This window comes from Hirundo rustica, chromosome 15 (assembly GCF_015227805.2).
Source record: "Hirundo rustica isolate bHirRus1 chromosome 15, bHirRus1.pri.v3, whole genome shotgun sequence".
In the NCBI taxonomy this organism is placed as follows: Eukaryota; Metazoa; Chordata; class Aves; order Passeriformes; family Hirundinidae; genus Hirundo; species Hirundo rustica.
Genome location: NC_053464.1, coordinates 8,165,382 through 8,178,716, shown reverse-complemented (window position 1 = coordinate 8,178,716; position 13,335 = coordinate 8,165,382). Strand labels below are relative to the sequence as shown.

The 13,335-nt window shown below is 42.8% G+C and overlaps 1 protein-coding gene across 3 annotated transcripts in view; it reads right to left on the bottom strand.

Moving 5' to 3' along the window:
- Positions 1 to 394: 394 nt before the first annotated feature.
- XYLT1 (xylosyltransferase 1) overlaps positions 395 to 13,335 on the bottom strand; it is a 178,736-nt gene continuing 165,795 nt past the window's right edge. For all 3 annotated transcript variants that reach the window (XM_040079050.2, XM_040079051.2, XM_040079052.2), the window contains one exon: positions 395 to 8,268. In XM_040079050.2, coding sequence (XP_039934984.1) covers positions 7,946 to 8,268 — 323 coding nt within the window. In that variant the 3' untranslated portion in view covers positions 395 to 7,945. The remainder of the gene's footprint in view (positions 8,269 to 13,335) is intronic.

Here is a 13,335-nt window from a genome sequence, read left to right as displayed (position 1 = left end):
CCAAAAGCAGACATGTGGGCTTGAAAACAAGAACTTGGACATTTCTCTGGGTCCCACTGTGCCTGCAGTGGTGGGAGCCCTGCAAAGTTCATCCACTTTCCACCCCTGCACTGTGGGCAGCACCCAAGGGAGGCTGCAGCACTGCCTGTGAGCAAGCTCTGATCCATGACAGATTCCCAGAAGGCACCCATGAATGCTTCCCCCATAATAGCTATGGCTGAGAAATGACCGACCAGGCAGCAGCACTGGGATCACAGGCTGAAAGTGCTCAGGCCCATTTTTCCCCCTAAAATTCACCAAGCAGAAAAGATATTCCAAATAAGACACACATTGGTGGGGCTGAAAATAATAAAAAGTGCACATGCTCCTAAAGACAGCCTTTTTTTTTTTTTTTTTTTAATTTTAAAACTCTGCATCTGAAAACACCGTATGACAGAAAGCATTATATACACTGCAGTGTTTTTGGTATAATACAGTATTTCATACATCCATTTCTTTTTCTGCAAAAAAATTTGCTTTGTCGGACAAACAACCAAACTCCCATTGACAAAGAATACAGCTAAGGCACATTGTTTCTGCTAAATGAAAGACAAAAGGGTGCAAAAACGGGTAGTGCAATAATTGCTGAAAATCACATTCTACTACAAGAAAAGCATTCTGACTTTGAACTTTGATTACCGATCAATTTAAGACATTTCAATATCTCATAAAATACTCCTTTAAATAAATAGCAAAATATCTACATCTTTCAGTGTCTTCCATTTGAATTTCCAATTTTTTTTTTTAACTTTCCTGTATATACACGGTTTTCTTTTTTCTTATTCAATAGATTACAAAATATTTCTGTACACTTTTATGCATATTATGATCTATAACAAAATAGTTATTTCTTAAAACTATATTACCACCAGTCTTTGAAAATGACAGAATAGGAATAACTTATTATGGACTATGTTAGGCAATAGAAAAATCCAATCAAACCAAAACTGAACCAAAAGGACAAAGTCAGAAAAATGATTCCATTACATTGACTTAATTATTTTAGTTTCACAAATCTTGTTTTATATGTAAACCCTTTTCAGTTGCCCTTGGGTTGTATCCACATCTGAATACCAACATAGGACAGGATTTGGGATTCCTAAAAGCACTGCAGCCTGCCGGGAATATTGGTGCTACTCACTGAAACACGACAGCTCTCATGGAGGAAAGTATCAAAGAAACCCAACATATACAAGCCCTAGCAGAAGTCATTGGTTTCTGCTGACTTTGACAACCTTTGAATGAAGTTCCAAAAGCCAGATTTTCAGAAATGCATTTATGATTTAGACAAAACAACCATGATCTAAATGTACTGTTAGATTCCCAATCAACACCCAAAATCTGGCCCTGTGTCGTGACGTTCTTCAGTTTTTAAGACCATACCATTCAGAGGATATTTCTTCTCCCAGCTCCCAGTACAAATCTGAGAGGAATGCTACTACGCCATGTTAAAAATGAGTGAAACTACTCTACAGTTTGTCTTGTGCAACTGAGAGCAGTCTGTCCTGTTGTAGTCTGAAGATAAATGAAAAGTTAGTAAGTTTGTACTTTGTATGCAATTAAACCAAGTTCCTTATCTACAGTGACTTGCAAGACGCAGAGCTCATAATTTCCTAAGGTTTATATGAATGTCTGAGACTTCCTTTTGCCTGAAGGGAAGGTCATTTTCTTTCCTTAAAGACTGCATTTGTAAGCAATTTCTATTGTATTTGTGAAGTGTAAGCTGACAGCAACACAACTGAGCTGTAATAGAAATCTCAAGGTGCCTTTTATTCACTCCACAACAAACAGAGAAAGTGAGCAAGACACAGACAACACCAAAGTTCATAACACAGTTTAAGGCCACATTTAGAAAGGATGGAAGTAAGGCTTTCTTTAAGGGGCAACACACTGGATGCCACAATGGGAACAGACACCAAGCGATCCAAAGCTGATAGGATTCATCCACAGAAAAGCTGAAACAACACCCTAGTTTTGGCCAGCAGGCCTGTGCCTTTTTTTGGATCTAAGCAGGAAAATAAAATGAAATGCCATAGACATCCTCCTCTGGAATATTCCCAGCAAACTGAAGGTGCTCCCCTAGCAGGAGTGCTATTGTCTCAGTCCAGGGTGTTAATTACAACAGAACCAAAGACAAGCCAAGTCATTACAATATACAAATGCAGCGCCATGAACCGCGCCTAGAATTGTCACTCTGGTATCAGAGGCACCTGTACAGTATCTTGCTGTTTATTTGGCAAGGTTACAAGTAATACTTCTAGGTTTTAACAAAGTAGAAAGAGAATTTGCATAGATTGTACATTCAGTTCAAGGAGATTTCTGGTACCATTTTTGTTGTTCTCAGGTAAACGTGTTTGCAGACACAGTGAGGTAGCAGCTGTGGTAGCACCCATGAGCAAAAGAAGGTAACCAAGGCAGAAGCAAAGAGCAGAGTGATCAACGCACTACTGTTAGTAAGAAGGAACGGAATCAACATGGTACCTGCAGTGTCACATCATGAGGGTAACTGGTCCCAACGCCACACGTAACTGAGACACCCTGAAGTTGCCGTGCTCCTGGGTAACAGGCTGCAAGGCCTGGTAGCCTCAATCTTAAATGTTCTCAGCTTGACTATTCTTTCCCTTACTGTGATGATGGTGTTGAAGGTTTTGAAGGTCAGTCTCTTCTATGCTACACCTTTGAAGGGAATTACAAATCAGAGTGTTTACTTGCCTTTGAAGATTCTGCAGGAAAATCTGCTGTCCTGCAAACTCTTCCTTGCTGTTCTTAATCCTAATTCACATTTCTTTGGCTCCTCTGTGCCTGGCTGCAGCAGCAGCTGCCCTCAGGGCTCAGCAGTAGGTATTCCTGCTCTCAGGATCTCCTCCTGGGCCTCTGGAAGGGCAGTGCTTTTCTCTCTTTACACTGCACCACTCCCTACCCTCTCTGTTGGCATCATCCCTCGAGCTGCCTTGGCAGAAGCCTGAGGGTTTGGTTTGGAAAGGCTTTTGTACATGACGTTTTCAATAGTCATTTAATATGGACTTGAGTCCTACTAATCCTTACAACTACACTGGAGGTCTTGAATGGTAGAAATAAAGACATCCATGGATTGGTATCTTTTCACAACTGGACTGAAGCAAAGGCCAGTGAGAAAGGTTACTCACCATGTCCCACTAGATCTGTCTCATTCTGTGACTGAAATATCAAGTAACTAAGCCTCCTCTTATATATATCAGATTCCCATGCCTGAAAATCAGGACAAGATAACTGCTGGCTTTCCCCAACTCCTTCCTGTGTGCAAGTACTGAACTGACTGAAGGCTGCTCTGAAAAGCAAACTTTCCTCATCTGCAGCTGGGTTTCTGAAGAAGCCTAGGGGATTTAGCTCACTCAACTATAAAACTTCCTGCTCTATGGAAAGTGCTGGAGTTGGCCAAGGTTTCATTTGGCCAAGTCCTGAAGCTTTGGGAGCTGGGAAGACAACAAGGAGGGCGTGCTAGCCAGCGGCAAGCTGGCAATTCTCTGACAGCTGTGATGAAAGAGAGCTAGAGAAATCAACAGAAAGCTGGTCCTCATTGCTGGGCCACAAGAAACATCTGGATCTTGTTTATCTGGGAAGTCAAAGCTGAGATCTCAGGGCAATCTGAGAGGTTGCTGCAAAGAAGGAGCCAGTTTGTTCTAAGGTCTGCTGCAACACAATTGTGTCAAACTCTTGCAAAGTTTCAGCATCTTCTTTACCCTTTCTCTCTCCCTTTGGTCAGGTTTACACTATCCCCGTTCCCATTCACTGACTTCACTACTGTGCTCACTATAATCGTGGCTAAGAGTGGTGGAGGCTTCGTTAGGATGGCAATTAGTGCTGCAGGAGATGGAGGGAAAGTGAATGCACATTAGTTGGTACTTTTGAAGGTGCTGCAGGATCACTGTTAATACACCATTAAACAACTGTACAGGCATTGTGCACTGAAGCCAGTACCCAGGAAAGTCAATTTGTAACACACGAATGCACATTCCTGTATCTCTAGGCTTAGCAATAATGAAGACTTAACAACAGAGATACAGGGGGACTTTCTTGTATAACACTTGCTATCACAAAGGAATTGTTAAAATTCTCTGCTTGCCAAGAGCTCAAAAAAATGAAGACATAATTTCAATTCTAACCTCCCCCCCGCCGAATATCGGAAAATGAAAATGCAAATATTACTACTCAATGTCCAAATGTCATCAAAGAAAGATTGGACAAATCTGAAAATAAACTGTCATTTGAGCTATTTCGTTTAGCCTTGGGGTTTAACATTACCATATAAACAGGTTTGCATAATGCTGAGACTGACTTTGGACATAATTCATTAAATCATGTATGTAGATGTTCTGCATTTTGCCACATTCCCGTTCTATGCAGTACAGATTGATCACAGGAGTGTTACATGGCTGTCATGCAGAAGGGGCAGGGAATTTAAACAAGCAAAGCATTGCACACAGAGGATAATTGTGTGCATATGGAAACATAAACCCCTCCCATTGAAAGGAATTTTGATCAAACCAGGCTTTCAGCTGGATCCTGTTCAGCAAGGACTGGCCAGTGTGACTGGAAAAGAACACCTGCACATTCAGATGAAGATGCATAACTCTTGTGTCTTGTACCAACTGTGGGTCCCTGCTCTGAACTCTCCTTTTCACCAAATGTTAAGATCTGTGAAGTTATTCTCTTCTGACCATTGACAATGCTTATCACAGGCTCCTAGTGCTGCCACTTCAAACCAGAGAAGCCACTAAGCAGGACTAAGCTGGGCTTAGCAGCATCACCTCGGAGCCAGTTCTGGCTTTACATGTTTTTTATTCACAACTACTGGACTTTGTAACTCAGACACAGAGTCTCATACATATGTTTTGGATCCATGTCTGCATGATAACAGCTATTGCAGAGGTGGCTGTTTAGGTCTAAAACTTGACATTACCCCCAGAAGATGTTCCAAACAAGGCAGCTTATCCTTTGATGACTTCATACAGACAGCATTTACCCCTAGCAAACTGTCACAACTTTTATTTATGCCGGACTTTACTCTGAAGTCCTCACTCAGGACCAGCCCTCTGGAAGTTCTGCCTAAGAAAGGATGAACCCCTTCAGCTCGGCATCCTATATTTTAACAGCAGCACTGGGATTGCCAGCTTGCTACAAAACGTCACTGTTTAAATGCTTCTTGCCTTTCAGAAAATAATCTCATATAAATTTTCTTTGAGATATTTTAAACCTAGCATGTAATGCAAATGGATATATCAGCAACCATCTGTTTTCTTTCCCTTTTTTGTACTAAAACAAAATAATTTGCACCTTATATTTTAAATGATGTAAGTGGCAGGTTTTTTCCTATCTGCAGAAGATGAGACTGTTGTCACCTTCTGCTTAGTTTAGTTAATGCAAACTTACCAAAAAAGCACTTTAAAACATTCCTGCTTAAGAATAAAAATAACTATCAAATTTAAAAACTAAGTTATCTGCATGCATGTGCGTGGGTGCACCCCTACACATGTGCTTATGTGCAAGACAGACTGAAGGTTTTGTGACTACCTCAGGAGTCTTACTGAGAACAAGCACTGCCTGGGCTTGTTAATAAATTTTACTGTGTGCCCTAAATATGACCTTCATTTAATCTGCAGGGCTTGGACCGTGCAGTCACAATTGCATCAGTGTGACTAAAGCCCCGGATTTCACAGTGAGGATTGGAGGTCCCCAGAAAAGATGAACTTCACAAAGGAATGTTACATTAAAAACAAGCACTGTTAAAAACCCCTACTGAGAAAGTAATAACACTGTGGATCTATTACATAAACCTGTTGGCAACCCTGGTTTCACACACGCTTGCCTCTAGAGCTGGTTGAAAAGCTGGAACGTTATCTTGACTGGAATATTCCAATCAGCTCTCACTGCTACAAACTTTCCTAAAGCTACCGCTCGCGACTGACAAAATCAAGACAAAAAAAGAAAGGGAGGTGTGAGGGGAGGAAGGCCTTTTCTTAATAAAGGCAGCTTCAGTTAGTAAAATAACATAATCTTCAAGCTGCAAAAGCAGCACCTACTAATTAGTCATTGACTAAACATAAATAATAAATACCTAAATTGTTCCTTCTATGCATCCATTTTTGTGCCAGATAAACATTTCAATGCTCTGCCTTAATGCCAGCACAGCTGACACCACAATTTCAAGTCCAAAGCAAACCGAAGTAGCTTTAAACCAATACGACAGAGATACTACAAGCCACGGGGATCTGTGTGTTACAGTCCTACTGCAAGTGTTGTTTAAAAGAGAATTCAACCTTCCTGTGAAACATGATTATGGAATGATCTAAGGGTCTGTCTCCCTCCTGATGTGGACATTTAACTCTCAGTGGAAAGTTATCCATGCACACAGAAGAGTGAACAGATACGTTCCTTTATTACAGCAACAGGACTTCTTTCCTAATTAACCCATTGGCTTTTAATGGTCTTTTTTGGTTCTGTTGCTGACTAGAGATTAACATAGCAACAACAACGAATGATTTTGCTAACATAAAATATATTAGTCGGAGATGAATTTGTATATAAAACCTGCATTTTAAGAAGTTCTTGGAATGTAAATTAGTTTTTCCCTACTGTAGAAAATGCAGGTTGAAACAATGCAAAACATGCTTATATAAAACAGGATGCAGCCTGCTAGGAATTCTGAAGGCAGGCAAGGGTAGATTGTTGACAGAATAAAGTAAAAGCACAGAGAAACATGGCACTGTTCTCCTTCCCCTGGCTTTGGGCAGCGACCCACATCCTGCACAGCCTTCCAGATGCCCTGGCAAAGCCTGGAAGGATCCTTCATTAGGAAGAGATGGAGATCTGAGACCAAGGAAGGGAATTAGTGTTGACCTACTAGCCACTACTCAAATTAGGGAAGAAACCTGTCGTTGCAGATTTAGGTCCCAGTTTTACTGTTTTACTGGTTTACAACTCCACTGCCTGAGAAAAAACTCAGCTCAGCTCATGAGCAAAAAGTGTGAGCAGACACATCACAACCACCCCAGCCTACACATATACACCTGCTCTACTGGCAGCCTGTGAAAATACTCAGGTACTGGTGGCTTCCAGAAATACCTGCAGATTTGAAAGGGCCGAAATTCAAAAAACTTCTTTGTTCTTTAATAAATACTCTTAGTACACTGACCCTGAACCCAACTGCATGAGACATACAAGATTACTATAGCAAAACACTAGTTTCATTTAGAGTTTATCATGAAATTAGTCTGAAAAAACCTCTGAAAGTAATCTGAAAGTGTCTGCTTTTGCTTGTTTTCTATAACTAGGGTAACAGACATCAGCTGTGTCCAGAATTACTTCGTGTTATTAAAAACCAGAGTGAGGCTGTACCAGAATTACTTCACATTCTCTGAGGTAACACGGCCATACAGGCTCCAGCCTGCAGGAACCAACCTCCTCAGGAAGTGAAAGCAGAAGAGAATTTTACGGTGATTTATTCATTGAAGCAAAACAATGAAAGCCTATGAAACAGCAAAGGTACGGACAAATTTATTTTAAAAAAAACCCCTTTAGCAGCTGCTCCTTCACGGCCCTCTCCATGGCTTGGTGCTACTGTTTCCATGCCCACGGGATGGTGGGTGCAGTGGCACCTGGAATGGCCGGGTCCCCATGGGACAGCACAGGTTGTGGGATGAGGCAAGCCGCTCCCAACAGAGCTGATGGAGAGGGCAGTGCCAAAGGCCTTGTCAGAACTTCACAACTTTTTGTTTTGTTTTCTTTTTTTAAATGAATTCTATTGCAATAAGTAACAAAAAACAAATGTAACTTTCCCTTAGGTTTTTGAAACCTGGTGTGAGATTCACAGAGAAGCAAGGTTCAATTCCCTTTTAAAAACCTATGCCGGGGCAGAGCGTGCCGGACGCTACCTCAGGCGGCCGTCGGGTTTGACGGGGCCCAGCTCGGACTTGGGGTCGGGGCTCAGGGAGCTCCAGGCTGTCTGGGCACAGCCCTGCAGGACGGGGCAGGCCGTGGCACCCACGCTGCAGATGTCCACGGCCGACCAGACGCTGCTGACCAGAGAGTCCACCCAGGCGTCCAGGCGGGCGCCCACGAGCCCCGCGTTGCGCTTGGCCTGCTCGGCGCGGGCGGCGCTGACGGGGATGTTCAGCACGGGGTTCAGGCCCTGGAAGCTCTGCTCCATGTAGGCGTTCTTTGGAGGCCCGCTGTGAAACTTGATGGCTTCCTCTGGAAAGGCAGAAGCAAACCCCAAGGTTAGTGTGTTAAAAAAACCCACCACTAAGGATCTAAGGGTAAGGTAAGCAAAAAGACCAAGGTTTAGGGGTGAGCTGCAGCCCATTTGCCACACATTGCATCCCAGGGGTTGTGCTCAGCTTTTGGCGCTCCTTGCGCTGAGCGCTATGGATCCTGCTCACTGTGATTCTCATCCTCCAAGTGCTGCCTGAGCAGGTAAAATTCTGAAAAATAGAGTTACCCTGGAAACAGAGTTAACCTTATTATCAACATGTACAACCAGCATCCCCAGAGCTGCAGGACATCCAGGACTGGCTGCACCTCAGAATGAGGAAACAGTTCAAGGACACCTGGTGTGAGAAGTCTGCCAACCTCTGTCAGACATCCAAGTGCTATCGTTGATTTGTCTAGGAGAAAAAGCCAAGATCTCAGCCTGTTTTACTGTGTTTGTTTTTTTCCCCCCCCCAAACAGATGAAACTTGCCCTGCTGTGGAAAATTCGCAACATTTGTTAGCTCTATCTGCCTACAAAACCCAGCTGGTGCCATTTGTGGCACTCAAAGGACAACACCAAGGTCTTGGACAGACCACACCCATAATGAAACACTTGTAGCCCCAACATGATTCCTGGAAGTGCTCCAGTCTCACTGGGAAAGTATTCTCTCATGACAGTTATATTTTCAAGGTCCTGTGCTGAACAGTAGATCACAACCATTCCCTAATGACACTTTGCACTGTGATTGCTTTCCTTACCTTTCTATCTCAGCAAAATACAGTACAATACCCAAATTTGCAATATTGCAGTAAAAATCAGCATCAGGCTGGAACAATCCTTTCAGAGACCTAAACTGGACACTGTGGGTCAGGCTACCCCTGTCAAAGGCTGGGTGACTTCTGAGAGTCCGAGTGCACTGAGCTGCTGCTCATAAAATCAGGATGGGACCCTCCAAAAGTATTCACCAAGTGCCCGGTGGGAGCAAATTTCCAACCATTTCTTTCTGCTCTCAGCTGCCTTCCCCAGCATCCTCACTCTGGCAGCACAGAGGATATGTTTAGCTCTGCCAACAGACACACTGTCTAGAACAGAAAATGGGCCCATTCAGGCTGCTCCAGGCGAGGAAAGCCACCGCGCTCCGCGAGCGTCAGAGACCAGGAATTACATATTCACAGCTACAATTCCTTCCACATGTCCCTGCTGCTTGCGCTGCAGCCTGACACTGAGTCCTTTCTTCCGTGCAGAGGACAGTATCTCAGGTGCTGGAAATAAATCCATGTATTTATTTAGAGCGGGAAAAGGGATGTTTAATTGGAGCTTTGCTGTTACATTTGCAAAGTCTTTAATGTCAAATACTGTGCAAGTCCATTATTCAAATCCCCAATTAAAGTAGTTCAGCATGTGCCCATCACCATTATACATCATTTAACTGTTCCTGCATTTATCTAAACTCCTCTTTTTAAATGGTAGATACCCACAATAACCTGCAGTCAAAATGAGTTCAATCTGTGCACATGTGTCAGGAGTGTCCTCTGCCAGAGCACGGCAGTTCAAAAGACAGAACAAATACACATGATTAAATTTCCTCCTTTGGAAGCAATTAAATTTGGAAGACTGTTTGTCAACATATTAATTAAATAGAAACATTCTGAGTAAAAATTCCCAAATAAATAAGAGCTGGCATTACTAGCAGGATCATCTGATTGAAACAGGCAATTCAGTGAGCTTGTTGAATCAAAGCCCGTTGTGCATGTGTTTGGTGCACAGAACAAGAGAGATCTTTATTCACACCAGACACAGGATGAAACGGAACTTGCTGTTCTCTCTGGCTCAGCCTCGTACGTGTCCCAGGCCTCAGGACTTGGTAGAGTTTTAGGACTGGAAAGGGTAAAACCTGCAGAAACTGCAGGACTCAGTGCTGGGCAAAGCAGCAGAGACTGTATTAAGGGCTCAGTGCCCACAGTGAAAGGTGCTGCTCCAGTCAAGACCCGTGGAGAACCCTGACCTGGTACTGGTGGGCTCTGCCTGCCCCACAGCAGAACAGCACCCCAAGTTAGGTGTCAGAACATCCTAGAAAGGAAAAGCTGGGTAACAACAACCTGAGTGCAGAATCCCATGTACTCATCAGCAGGAAATGCTGGGGACCGGACCCAGAACCCTCTCCTGGAACCTCCAAGTCTTTGTTAAACAGTTCATAGCAGAAAAGAGGGAGGATGCTGCTCATCTGAGCAATGGCAGAGGGGCTGTTCCTCTTTGCAGTAAAGGAAAAATGACAGAGAATCATGACTCCATAATTTACTGAGCTGGTACAGAAGAGAGTGAGGCACCCAAGCCCTGATATGCTGTAAAAAAAGGAGACTGGAGCTCCTGGGTGTGCCCTTGAAGCACAAAGATACTTCAGTCAAATGTCACAAGGAGGAACTCATGAAAAAATAATGAAGAATGTAAGGCCTCTATATGTTTAGACATTTAAATCTGTATGGTTAGCACAAACACCTCAAAATTAACTGAATTGAAGACATTAAGCCAGACTTTTTTTTGCCAGCCCATTGACTTCAGGAGGATGTGTATCAATGCAAAAAATATTCCTCTGACTTGAAAACATAACTTTAAAAAACTTGGTTATTTTTGACCCCTATTTTTATTTGCTCTTCACTCACATGTGAGGACACATTTCTCAATTGACCCTTCTTGGTTTAACTTCTTCGGATTAAACACACAGCCTATAGCTAGCCACACAGGCTGGGATTTCAGCATTTTTGTGTGGGCTTGTTCATCATTTTGCAGAAAAAGCAAATTAGTTTAGACAGAGAGTGGGCTATGGAATGAAAAATGTGGTTACCTTGGTATACATTAAGGTGTTAGACCTGTGGGTTTTTAGAAGCAACACAGAATGTACAGCTTTATTTCTTTACTTGAATTGTGTTAAAACCCTCTGGCAGAGAAGTAATTTTTTATTGACATTTTGTTTGTTTTCTCTTGCAGCAAACAAGACAGTGCTGCATTTGCTCATTGTGGAGCTAATCGACTCCTTGTCAGCCGGATCTGAACTAAATTTCAAAGCAAATCCCCGTCTTCAGGGTTTTTCTCGGAATGATGATTCCAGGGCATGTCTGCTCTTCTGCAGTCATGCGCCTGCCTGCTGCTATTACTGCGTTTATCAAGAGCATGTCATGTTACCTCTGGTTCATTTAAAGAAATCACAGCAGTTCTGACACAAGTTGCCACCCACTTTATAATCTGTACAGATGCAATTAGAATTGATTGAGCCACTGCAAACAACCAAGGGCAAAACAAAGGTTTCCCAGTATCTGCTAATTGAGATGATCTATAAATATGGATTAGGTCAAAAGGCTGTTGAGGTGCCTGAGTGCATCGCCCATGTCTGCTAATGCTGTCAGCACTTGAAAGGGGTGGCTGCAGTTTGGGGGCACAGGGACCAGGAACTGGTATTTCAGGCTCCATGGGAGCAGCAAAGATCAGCAGCCCCATGTCCAGGACATGCCATCAGGCTGGGAACAGAGTGGGAAAGATCCCTCTTAAAGCAAAAAAGGAGGTTGCTCTTTCTCACTTCTCTCCTTGCTTGAAGGAGGAAGGGCTTTTAATATATTCATTTATTTACAATCCAGGGTTTACTATCATCTTGAGGTTTTGGGGCTTTTTCTGCCCCAGAAGCGAACCTGCTACTGGCTCACAAGAACCTATTTGGCTTTAATGGAACAGGTACTATCCATTAAACTGATGACAACACATTATCATCACTCCAGCTGGGAGAGCACTGGGGAAACTTTGCTGTGAATATAAACTCAAATTTTAAAAACGAAATTGCTTTGGCTTTTTCTTTTCCCTCACTCTGACCCTGAGAGTTGATCACACTTGGCCTTTAAAGAGCAGGGAACGGGGGGAAAGTGGGATGATGGGGATGCAGAGACAACCTCTACTATATCTGCAGTTTTCTTGGGACTTGAAGTCCGCTGGCTAGCTTGGATGATAGTCTGTGAGCTGCTGGCTGAGTGCTCTGAACGATACCTGTTGTTTGCTTCTGCCTCTGCTGTCCCTTCACAGGAGAGCTGGACATCTGGCCTTGAGTCTCCAAGTACTCAAATTCTGGTTGCCCAAAGCTGCCAGCAAAAGTCCCCCATTCCTGTGTGATCTGCCAGTGATCTCACACGGTTCTGCTCCCTGCTTTGTCTTCTCCACATCTTTGTCTTGGCACAATTATTCGTAGAGCATCTTGCTGGTCCTTGGCAGCCCTCCCATGTCTTTACACAAGCATGGAGTATTTGGCTTTGACACACTCAACCATATGGCGAGAACCTCAAAACTGTTGTTTAGAAGAATAAACCGGAATCTGTCTGTGGAGGAGGTAGAGGGAAGGAGACTGGTGGAGAAAGTGAACTTAATTTCTCCAAATGATTTATCACAAATGCACCTAATTTCCTTTTCTTTTTGTTTTTTACTTTCTCCAACCAGGAAAATACTTGCAGGCATTCCTGAGCCACAGTATCTGCTGAAGGCAGAGCTGATCAGTGACACAACTCAAAGCAGAGAAAATAGACACAGATTTGGATGACTGGAGGGGGAAAAGGAGCAGGAAGGAATAAGTAACATTAGATTATAGACTCTCCACTGAAATAGCTTAGGGAGCCATATTTACAGTGGAAATACCCCAAACAATATCCTTAGTAATTTCATGTAAGATCTGATCTCTCACAGATTCAGGATTTGAAAAGGTCAACGAATCTGTGTTTTTTAAAACAATTTACATGCTATCAGTTGCTCACATTGGACACAGCATCAAAGAAAACACTCACTCTTGATTTCCCGTTATGGTTTTACTTGCATTCACAGAATTTAGGCCAAAATTAATAAATAGATGGAAATAGAAAAATGAATAAATGAGTGGCATATGCTGTTTTTATAAACTGCCAAACAGAACATCTTTGCTGGCAGCTGTCCCATGATTATGTTTTTATTTTGAATGCAATTATGAATTCTGAGAGTCATGATACAGGAATGAACATGTTTTACTCTGATTATTCAAAAGAAGAGCCAGTGGCTCCTTTC